Consider the following 12,368-nt stretch of genomic DNA (forward strand, 5'->3'; position numbering starts at 1 on the left):
CGATTACACTAGAGGCCATTTAATAATAAACCTAAATTAGAGGAACAAATTCTTCAAGGTGGTTGCAGAAAGTTGCATGAATATTAGGTTTGTCATAGTAAATGATTTAACTTTCTAAATAAAGAGTGAATCTGCTTCAGTGCTAAAGAAATTGATGGGATTGTATTTATTAATTGTTTTCAGAAATGTTCCCTTAAGCAATATGTAGAAGGTTCTGCTACAGAGAGGGAAAAGCCCAGTCTATTCTTGGGAAATGGGCTGGACAAATTGGAGCATTGCAAATTTTGATGATATTAGATAGAAACTTGCTGAAGTTGATTGGAGTAGTTTGTTTGCAGGCAATGGGGGCGACAGACAAGTGGGAATTTTGTAAAAGTGAGATAATCCATATTCCCTTTGGAGTATTGTCATGGCTGGCAGGAATAAAGAATTCTTAACCATGAGAGCCCTGGTCAGGAGGAAAGAAGGATACATGGAACAACTGGGATCTGGCAGTAAAGGAGATGCAGGTGTATGCTTAGGAAGGAAATCAAGAGCGCAAGGAGGTGGCATTAGATAGCTTTGGCTCAGACACACTTACTCACACAGCCAGCTGATCTCCATCGGGAGAACTTCTGAATATACAGAATGGGGGGCTGGTGGACCCTGGTGATTACTGTACATGCACTGAAACTCCTGCCCATATGGCTAATAGCCTAGGGTGCAAGGAGAGAGCAAAAAAAGTTCAAATGCAAAGTAAATTTGTTATCAACGTCCATTCAGTGAGTTTATTCAGTAAATCTATAATAGAATAATAACCATAACAGAATCAATGAGAGACCTCTTGGGTGTTCAACCTGTGTGCAAAAGTTAACAAAATGTGCAAATGCAAAAAGAAGGAATAGTAAGCTATAATTATCGAAAAGATGCGATGAAGTGTCCTTGGAAGTGAGTCGATAGGTTGTGGGAGCGTTTCAATGATGGGGAAAGTGAAGTTAATCCCCTGGTTCAGGAGCCCGATGGTTGAGGGGTAATAAAAGTCCCTGAACCTGGTGGTGGTATTGGATCCTGTTGCTCCTGTACCTTCTTCCTGATAACGACAGTGAGAAGAGAGCATGTCCTGGATGGTAAAGATCCCTGATAACGGATGCTACGTTCCTGTGACAACGTTTCATGTAGATGTGCCCAGTCGATCATGGGTAAAGCCCTCACCACCACTGTTCACAATTTGCAATGGTGGGGACTGGCCCATGGACCTCTGGTTTCCTCCTCCTGAAGTCAATAATCAGCTCTTTGAACTTGCGGACATGCTACAAGGTTGTTGTTATGCCACCACTCAGCCAGATATTCAATCTCCCTCTATATGCTGATTCATCACCACCTTTGATTCAGCCAACGACAGGAGTGTCATCAGCAAACTTGAATATGGCATTGGAGCCATGCTTAGGCACACAGGCATAAGTGTAAAGCGAATCGAGCCGTGGACAAAGACCACACCAAACTGGGTGTTTAACCAGTGTGCAGAAGGACAACAAACTGTGTAAATAGAAAGAGAAAGAAATAACAATAATAAATTTAAGTCTCTTTTAAGAGTCTCCTGGATAGGTACATGGAGCTTAGAAAAATAGAGGGCTATGGGTAACCCTAAGTAATTTGTAAGGTAAGGACATGTTTGGCACAGCTTTGTGGGCCGAAGGGCCTGTATTGTGCTGAGGGTTTTCTACGTTTCTATGTCTATAAATAAATAAACAATAACTGTCAAGAACGTGAGAGGAAGAGTCCTTGACAGTGAGGCCAATGGTTATGGGAACTCGCCATGACAACATTCGGTCATGCCCTCTTTTCACTGCTACTATGAAGAATGATTTTGAAACCTGATATCTCACCTCATCAAGTTCCAGAGCAGCAGCTTTCCTGTGACTACCAGGGTCTTGAACCATCTTGCATGGGCTTATCTCTACCTCAGCAGCAGAACACAGTGGACCATCCATTGCACTACCATGGACTGGACTCTAATTGTGCTTATCTTTGCTCTAATGTCTTGTTTTACACAGTTTCTTTGTTTTGTGTTTGTCTAAATCTATATGGCCGTGTTGCTGTTGCAAACAGATTTTACCCTGTGACTGTACATCACAGTGCTTGTGTATGTGACCATAAATTTGACTTATCACCAAGAGCTAGGTAATCTTCCTCATGGCACCAAATCAAAATCTTCCATGCAATTGCACCACCCACTCAAAGACCTTCCACCTTCCAACCAGTGCTATCAGAACCTCTGTCGATTGAGGATTATCTCAGATCATCCGCACCCTAACTCTTCTCCACTGGGGTGAACATCGTAACCTCCCCCTCCTTTGTCGTACTAAAGCCCACGCCTGTTTCCCTGGATGCCAGCTTGTCATTCAGTCTGATTCTGTGCGTTAATCAAAGATCAGCTTTATTCTCCATATCGATTTATATGTATTGGGAATTTGCAGTGGTGTGTTGGTGAGATAGAAAAGAAAACATCGCCATTCAAAATTGTAATAATAATACATTATATAAAAATAAATTAAAATACAGATACGGAATAAAACATGCATAAATATCAGCATATACTTGCAATGTAAACAACATTAAAAAATGTTTTAAAGTGCTTACAGTTATTACAGAGACAGGGATGAGTGGGGGTGCAATCCAGAATAGTTACCTGGGGGAAGAAACTTTTAAAATGGTGTAAAGTGTTTGTTTTAATAGGCTTATCGCGCTTCTCAGAAGGGAGCTTTAGGAAAAAGTAGTTTGCCAGGTGGGTAGAGACTGCAATTAATTTTCCTGCCCATTTCTTTGTCCGAGACACGTACAAGTCCTGCAGTAATGGTGGGCTGCAGCCAAGGATATTTTCATCTTAAGTGAAATACTGATGAGCAGGTACTTGAATGATGAAGCAGTGCCCACTGTAGAGTTGTTGATGATAAGAGTGTGGAGAGGAGACCCATTACTCCTGAAGTCGATATACAGCTCCCTGGTTTTGAGGGCACTCAGCTCCAAGTTGTTGCGATTGTATCGACTCTGGTGATTAGTCAGTGATTGAGCAAGCTTTATCAGTGTAATTGATGGATCACGGAAGACGCAGCCATTGGTGCATGGAGAAAGTAGCAGAGGGGATGGAACACACCCCTGTGGTGCAGCAGTGTGGAGTGAGCATGATGTGGAGATGTGCCTGCCTCGTCTCATAAACTGCCTTCTGTCAGTATGTCACACGTCCCCATTGAATTAAACTGTATGGCTGCTCATGAAAGCTGCTGTTTCAACCCCGAGCCCCAGTGGAAAATCCACGCCTTCATATGACAGGACTGTTACTCCCTCTGGTTAGAAGTAGGAAACAAAAGGATTCAGTCCGATACTGAGACCTAGGCTGTGTGGGAGGAAAACCAGGAAACAGTGTCCCAGAAGCTTGGAGCAGATTCCAAACCTCAAGCTCAGTCTATTACAGTAAAAGTAGCCACTCACATGAAATAAACTGTCTGCCTTGATACTGGCAGCTCGGGAACATCTTCACACTGCACTTCATCCAGTCTCTGAAACATAACATCATTCAATTCTCTTTCCAGTCACTGGTAACGTGGGCAGTGGACAGCACACTCCCCATTGTGTAGTGTAAGGAGCCAGTGTGGAGATGTGTGATCAGATCAATCACCAGTTACCATCGAGGAATTCAGTGACCTGATCTTCAGAGACTGGGTAAAGCCCACTGTGCAGACGTGCTCAAGCTACCAGGGCCTGCTGTGTTGCAATTTATTGTAAGTGAGCAGATGATTTTTAACAGAAGGGAGACATTGGCACAAATTCTGCAAATGTGAAACTAAGAAGAGCTTGTAGTGCTTCCTGATTTCAGAAGAACATCTGTTTCCAAAGGTTGGGTTGCACACATTTTTATTAGAGTGTCCTATAATTTAACGTTTTCCCATGCAGTGTGTAGAGAGTGTCATAGAGACATAGAGTCATTGAACACTACAGTATGGAAACAAGCCCTTCAGCCCATCTAGTTTATGCTGAACTATTAATCTGCCTAGACCCATCAACATTCACCCACACTGTAGTCCTCAATGCTCGTCCCATCTATGTACTTATCCAAATTTCTCTTGAATATTGAAATGGAACCTGCATCCACCACTTACGCTAGCGGTCCGCTGTGGCTTTCGCAGGCTGACTGTACCCCACCCAGTGCCAGTGGTGTGTTCCGGGTAAAGCTCAATGGGTGATGTTCTGGCCGTTTCCTCTCGCACTCCAGGAGCCTGAGCACTGACGGAGTGTACATCTGAGGGAGCTTGGCACTGTTAGAGGACCCTCCTTGTTCAGGATGAGAATTATCCCCACCACCAAGGGCAAAAAGCAGGGCAGAGGGCAGTTATCTCTTTGCTATTCAGGAGAACTTGCTGTGTACACATTGGCTACACACAACACCACACAGACACTGATGGAGGTTACTGCAGGATCCTGCAGATTGAGTGATTTACCATTAGCTGAACCACCGAGCGAGGGAACAACATCAGAATTTCCTGTTATTCATCAGTTGGTTTGACAAAAACACTTTAGGCCACTTGTTAATAGTTCAACTGATGAGATTATTTTATAAAATAATGATTTACCTGATATGAAACCAACAGAGATGAGAAACAAGAAAGCGATAGATTCCACAATCCTGGGCCATTTCTGGTGAGTGACTTCACCCTGCAGCAACTCCATATTTCAGCAGTGTCAATCTGATCAGCTCCCTGTACTGTGTCTTGACTTGGTCTCTTCCTTATTCCGATATCTCAAAGAAACTAGTTCCTGTTTTGAAATAAAACAAATCAGCTGTAGTGTACGAACTGCTTGGTGACTCACTTCCTGACTCGCCCAAAGTCAATGCCAATTACATCTCTGCTCTTTCATCCTCTAGTTCTTCAATCCCAACTGCATTCATCCTACCTACAAATCTCGGTTGTATATACCTCTGTAAAATCTTCCTTATTCAACTACCATCCAGTAAGAGAAGCCCCAGTCAGCTCAACCTCTCTCTGTAAATCGATAATCGAATTCCATGGCCAAGTGGTTAAGGCGTTTGTTTCAAGGTTGCTGGTTCGAGCCTCAGCTATGGCAATGTGTTTGTGTCCTTGAGCAAGGCACTTAATCACACATTGCTCAAATGTCTGTGCGAGGAGAGGCGCCCCACACAGACTTCCAATCTGTGCCTTGTAAGGCATGAAAATGCCCGACACAGGCCTCTCATGGTCTGAGTTGACGTTCCCCCTCCCTCCTCCCTGACTGGGGTGAGGAAGGGCAGTGTACCAAGAGCCTTTTTCACCACACAGTCTATTTGTGATGTTACTCTCAAGAAACCAAGCTCTTGTACTCCTCAGTCCCTGAGTTCTATAACCCTACCCAGGGCCTTACTTTTCACTGTAATATCCGACTCTTATTTCCATTCCAGATTAAAGTCTGCCGCATCATTGAGACTTTCAGCCTGACCACTGCATGATTTGTCAAGTCCATGAGGAGATCCATCCAACAATACTTCTTGCAGAAAAGAGAAGAAATTCCATGTTCTTGGGCAAAAAAAAAATCCCTTTAAGCAATGGAAAGAAGGTAGGCTGTGTTGTCATCATCTCATTGCTGTTCATGGGAGTTTGCTGTTTCATAAACTTGCTTTGCTGCTAATGTTCTGTTCCTACATCAGTGATGGAAGGAAGTTACTGCAGTATCAGGAATTTGCAAAGCTGTGAACGGCTTTTCTTTCCTTTAACACCCAGTGAAGGGAGCAACATTGAGGTTTAGACTTGAATCCACTAAGCTGATAAAGAACTCTTGAAGTTACATGTTATTAATCGCAAAGGACATTAAAAAAAAACTACTTATCTGATGAAATGTCAACAGAGGTAAGAACCTACACAGGAATTGTTCCTGTAGTTCTCTGCCTTTACCGGTGGGTATATTCACCCTGCGCAACCCCCTATTCCAGCTGTGTCGAATGGGTTGGGTGTCTGAGTTCTGTTTGAGTTAGTCACTTCCTTTTTCAGGCAGTAGTCAAAGAAACCAGTTCCTCTCTCAGTTGTAACCCAAATGTGCTGAGTGAAAATGATTCCCTGTCACTGTCAACTGATCCAGCATGAACAACGCACCAATCAGGAGAGTATTATAACAAATGCCGGCTGGTCGTAGTGGCATCAACGCTGGACTTCAGGGTGAGAGGTCCCGAGTTCAAATCTGGCCAGCCACCTTGCATGCTCTCCATCTGTGCCTGGGTTGAGTGTCGAGCTAGCAACACGACCTCGTTAAAATAAAACTTGGAGAGGGGTTGTCTCCGCCAGGTTTCATATGCTGAAGACACGCCGTACAATGAGCGATCACCAAAATAATCGGTGCGAAAGCTTGTCATGACGGTGACCCGACGACCACCAGGAGTTAAGGGCACGTACACACACACACACACACAAACACACACACACACACACACACACACACACACACACACACAACAAGCTCCTCTTACCAAGACCCACACACTTCCAAGACTGGTTCAGATGCTTAATTTTGCGACTTACTACTCAGTTTAATGCAGTCGTGTATGGCGGGTGCCGGGGGGTGGGGAGTGTGGGTGGGATAGTGATGTGGGAGCAGTAGTGTGGCAGATAAGAAACTGGAAGAAAAAAATAGGCAGATTCTGCATGATTTCCTTAAGGGAAAATCTTGCCAGATAAGTCTGTCTGAATTATTTGAGGAAGTAACAGGCAGGGTAGATAAAGGAGAATCAGTGGATGCTGTTATTTCAGAAGGCTACTCATAAGGCTGCTAAATAAGATATGAGTCCATGGATATTACAGGAAAGAATCATTTTACATCTGAAACCACGCTCAAGATCTCTCTGTCTATCTGTGCGCGGTTTTTTCTGCATCAGTTAGGAAATGTGATGCAAGGGCTATGGGGCGTTTACTTAATGTGACAAGACTACACCTCCACCATAAGGCCAGGCATTTCAAGCAAGTTTCACTGGATAATGTGGATTGTAATGTGTGAGCAGTGTCTAACTTCACCATTTCCTTTGCCTTTTGGAAAGCTACCTCACACTGCTTTGGCCATTGCCATTTCTTCCCAATCTGTAGTAATGAGTTCAAACCATCAGGGCAGCCAGGTTTGACAGGAACATGTCATAGTAACTGAAAAATCCTGAAAAGGACCACAGCTCTGACAGGTCCTTTGGCCTGGGGTATCCACCACTGTTTGACTTTTCTTGGTACACTTGTGTAATCTTTGTGCATCAATACTGTGACCACAGTAAGTAATGTTTGATTTAAAGAAATCACACTTGCCATATAGTGCTGTAAGCCCGTAGCTATTTTAACATTTGTTTTGTAATTTTAAAGATGTTCTGTGTTATCCTTGGTAACAATAATGTCACCCAGGTAACACTGCATGTGGAGATGCTACTTTAAAAACAAGTCCGTGATTGCAATAAAGACCTTTGTGAGTGCTATGGTGAGGAACACTTTGGACTCCTCTTCATCTCCTTCTGTAGGGAACCACAGCTGAGTCCACAATGCCAAACTGTTTCCTCCGGAAAGGTTTGCAAAGATATCCTCTATCCTGGGCAAAAGGTATTGGTCTACTTCAGTACTGGGTTGATGGGACCTGAAAATCACCACAGATCCTGACAGACTCATCCTTCTTGGCTACTTGGACCACTGATAATGTCCGTGTGCTCCACTCAACCTTGTGAAAATTCCCTCAGCCTCCATGCAATCTAGCTCACCGACATCTTTATCATAGAATATAATGAACTAAATGGACTTTGTAAAATTGGGGTGTGGCATTTTCATTTCACAATATTGTACCCTTGATATGTTTGATTTTTCCAATGCCATCCTTGACCACTGCTATGGCATCATTTGGTATCTTTCTTAATATGTTTTCAGTTGACTATATTGCAGGGATGTGGCATGCAAATGGTTGATGGATCTCCAATCAAATTCTATATGTCTCAGCCAATCAGGTCCCGCAATACTGGCCTTCCCGTTCTTAACCAAATACAAGCCCAATGTGGCTTGCTGGTTGTTGTACTGACACATGGGGCCTCCACAAGGGTCTTCCATTTCTGTTGTATTTCACTGTTATGAATATCACTCCCACAGGAGTTATCTTTTCTCCAGCACAAGTTCTTTGTTGGATATCTGCAGGCATCATTTCAGTATCTTTGAAATGCTGTTCAAACACATTTTGTGGAGTGATTGAAACAGGCAAGCCAGTGCCAAATCCATTTTATTTAATTTTCCATTTTCAATTTTCTAGTGTAAGCCGTATTTGCTGGTGTCTTGTTAGTGTTCATATTGTAAATCCCAAGGCTACCCAGCAACGTTCCTGCAACGTTGAGTGAGTGTGTCTACAGGCTTCTGTATCTTCTCCTTGATGGTAGCAATGAAAAGAGTGCATGTCCTGGGTGATGGAGTCTTTATTGATAGATAAACAAAGAAACATAGAAATATAGAAAACCTACAGCACAATACAGGCCCTTCGGCCCACAAAGCTGTGCTGAACAGGTTACCTGAGAAATTACCTAGGGTTACCCACAGCCCTCTATTTTTCTGAGCTCCATATATCTGTCCAGGAGTCTCTTAAAAGCCCCCATCATATCCCACCTCCACCAGCGTCGCCGGCAGCCCCCATTCCATACACTTTTTAGACCAAAAGACCATAAGATATAGGAGCAGAAGTAGACCATTCGGCACATCGAGTCTGCTCCACCATTCAATCATGGGCTTATCCAGTTTTTACAGTCATCCCCAGTCCCCTGCTTTCAGCCCATACCAGTTGATGCCCTGGCTAATCAAGAACCTATCTATCTCTGCCTTAAACATATCCAATGACTTGACCTCCACAGCCTCTCGTCGCAACACATTCCACAGATTTACCACCCTCTGACTCAAGTAATTTCTCTGCATATCTGTTCTAAATGGATGCCTTTCAATCCTGAAGTTGTGCCCTCTTGTCCTAGAATCCCCTACCGTGGGAAATAATTTTGCCTTATCTAATCTGTTCAAGCTTTTCAACAATCTGAATGTTTCTGAGAACCCCCCCCCCGACCCAATTCTCCTGAACTCCAGGGAATACAGCCCAAGAGCTGACAGACATTCGTCATATGGTAACCCTTTCATTCCTGGAATCATTCTCGTGAATCTTCTCTGAACCCTCTCCAATGTCAGTATATCCTTTCTAAAATAAGGAGCCCAAAATTGCACACAATACTGTAAGTGTGGTCTCACGAGTGCCTTATAGAGCCTCAACATCATATCCCTGCTCTTATATTCTATACTTCTGGAAATGAATGCCCACATTGCATTTGCCTTCTTCACAACCAACTCAACCTGGAGGTTAACCTTTAGGGTATCTTGCATAAGGACTCCCAAGTCCATTTGCATCTCTGCATTTTGAATTTTCTCTTATCTAAATAATAGTCTGCCCATTTATTTCTTCCACCAAAGTGCATGACTATACACTTTCCAACATTGTATTTCATTTGCCACTTCTTTGCCCATTCCCTTAAACTATCTAAGTCTCTCTGCAGGATCTCTGTTTCCTCAACATTACCTGCTCCTCCTCCTGTCTTTGTATCATCGGCAAAGTTAGTCACCAATCCATATACCGTAGTCCAAATCATTGACATACATTGTAAAAAGCAGCGGTCCTAACACCGACCCCTGTGGAACCGCAGGCAATCGGTAGCCAGCTAGAATAGGATCCCTTTAATCCCACTCTCTGTTTTCTGCTGACCAGCCAATGCTCCACCCATGCTAGAAACTCCCTTGTAATTCCATGGGCTTTCATCTTGCTAAGCAGCCTCATGAGTGGCACCTTGTCAAAGGCCTTCTGAAAATCAAAGATTTTCCATGTCTACTGCATCTCCTTTGTCTAATCTGCTTGTAATTTCCTTAAAGAATTGCAGTAGGCTTGTCAGGAAGGATTTTCCTTTCAGGAAGCCATGCTGGCTTTGGCCTATCTTGTCATGTGTCTCCAGGTACACCGTAATCTCATCCCTAACAATTGATTCCAACAACTTTCTAACTACTGATGTCAGGCTAACAGCTCTATAGTTTCCTTTCTGCTGCCTCTCACCCTTCTTAAATAGTAGAGTAACATTTGCAATTTCCCAGTCATCCGGTACAATGCCAGAATCTATCGATTCTTGAAAGATCATTGTTAATGCCTCCCCAATCTCTCCAGCTACTTCCTTCAGAATCCGAGGGTGCATTCCATCAGGTTGAGGAGATTTATCCACTCTCAGACCATAAAGTTTCCTGAGCACCTTCTCAGTCGTAATTTTCACCGCACAAACTTCACTTCCCTGACACTCACGAATGTCCAGTATACTGCAGATGTCTTCCACTGTGAAGACTGATGCAAAATACACATTCAATTCCTCTGCCATCTCTGCATCTCTCATTACAATATCTCCAGCGTCATTTTTGAGGTATTACTTTTTCAAGGTGCCCTCAATGCTGGGGAGGGCCATGATGGAGATGGCTGAATTTGCAACTTCCTGCAGCTTTTTTCTGATCCTGTATAATGAACCCTCCATACAAGATGGTGATGCAAATAATCGCTTTGGTAACCTAACAAGTCTCCTCCAAGTCCTAATGATATATTGCTGCCATCATCCCTTCCTTGTAAATGCATGAATGTGTTGGGCCCAGGGTAGAGCTTCAGAGATGTTGATGCCCAGGAACTTGAATCTGTTCATTCTTTCCACTGCTGATCCGTTGATAAAGACGGGTGTGTGTTTCTTCAACTTTTCCTTCCTGAAGACCACAATCAATTCCTTGGTCTTACTGACATTGTGTGCAAGATTGTTGTTTCGACAACACACATTCAGTTGATCTATCTCGCTCCTCTATGTCTCATCATCACTGTCTGAAATTTCACCGACAATGTATGTGTCATTGGCAAGTTTATAGATGGCATTTGATCTCTGCCCAGCGGCACAGTCATGGGTGAAGAGAGAGTAGAGCAGTGGGTTAAGTACGTATTCTTGTGGTGTACCAGAGTTGATTGTGAACAAAGAGGAGATGATGTTTTTGATATAAACATAGAGCAGGCCCTTTGTCTCATGACCTTTTAACCTAGGAAGATTAATCTAATCTTTCCCCTCTACATAGCCCTCCGTTTTCCTGGCATCCATATTCAGAGTTTCTTAAATGTCCCTAATGTATCTGCCTCTATAATCATCCCTGGCAGGCATTCCACGCACCCACCAATCTCTGTGCAAAGAGCTTACCTGTGACATTTACTGCACACACACAAAATGCTGGAGGAACTCAGCAGACCAGGCAGCATCTATGGAAAAAAGTAATCAACTTTTTGGGCTGAGAGCCTAGTTGTGTTTCTAACTCAGAAGGACATCACAGTAGTACTTGGAGAGGATATTCCTGATGGATCATCCAGTGAGGCAGTGTGGATGGAATTCAGAAATAAGAAGGGAATGATCAGTTTGAAGGAATGTTATCATAGCCTCAATAGTCAGCAGGAATTACAGGAGCAAATATGTTGGCAATCACAGGTAGCTGTAAGAGCACAAACAATTTTAAATTTCCTAATATTGACTGGGACTGCCATGCTGCTAAGGACTAGCATGGGGCAGAATTTTCTAGGAAATCAGTAGCACGAGAGATGCTTTCACTGGAATACACACAAAATGATGAAAGAACCCTGCAGTTCAGGCAGCGCCAAGGAAGTTAATAAGCAGTCAATGTTTCAGGCTGAAACCCTTCATCAGGCCTTGGCCTGAAATGTTGACAATTTCTTCATTTTCATAGATGCTGCCTGAACTGCTGATTTCCCCCAGCATTTTGTGTTTATTGTCCAGGAATGTTTTCTCAAGAAATATGTAGATTGCCCTACTGGAGAGGGGGCAACAGTTGACCAACACCAATGCCCTTGAACAGAAAGTCCTACAAAAGGTAGTCGATATGGCCTCGTCCTTCATGAGTAAAGGACCATTGAGCACATCCACATAAAACCCTGTTGCAGCAAAGCAGCATTTATCATCAGGGACCCCTACCATCTCAGACATGCAGTCTTCTTGCTGCTGCCATCAGGAAGAAGGTACAAGAGCCTTAGGAATCACACCATCAGGTTCAGGAACAGTAACTATCCCTCAACTATCAGGCTCTTGAATCAAATTGGATAACTTCACTCAACTTCAATTCCCCATCATTGCAATGTTCCGCCAACCACTGGACTCACTTTCAAGGACACTTCATCTCACGTTCTTGATATTTATTTCTCATTATTTCATCTTTTTGTATTTGCACAGTTTATTGTCTTCAGCACTCTGTTTGAACACCCAGGTAGGGTGGTCTTTCATTGATTGTGATCTGTAT

The 12,368-nt window shown here is 43.3% G+C and overlaps 1 protein-coding gene across 1 annotated transcript in view; it reads right to left on the reverse strand.

Moving 5' to 3' along the window:
* The window catches only part of LOC134355854 (polymeric immunoglobulin receptor-like), a 70,048-nt gene that overhangs the window by 23,716 nt on the left and 33,964 nt on the right, over positions 1–12,368 (reverse strand). Inside the window, exon 5 of the mRNA XM_063066358.1 lies at positions 2,820–3,027. Coding sequence (XP_062922428.1) covers positions 2,820–3,027 — 208 coding nt within the window. The remainder of the gene's footprint in view (positions 1–2,819; positions 3,028–12,368) is intronic.

This window comes from Mobula hypostoma, chromosome 13 (genome assembly GCF_963921235.1).
Source record: "Mobula hypostoma chromosome 13, sMobHyp1.1, whole genome shotgun sequence".
Classification (NCBI taxonomy): Eukaryota; Metazoa; Chordata; class Chondrichthyes; order Myliobatiformes; family Myliobatidae; genus Mobula; species Mobula hypostoma.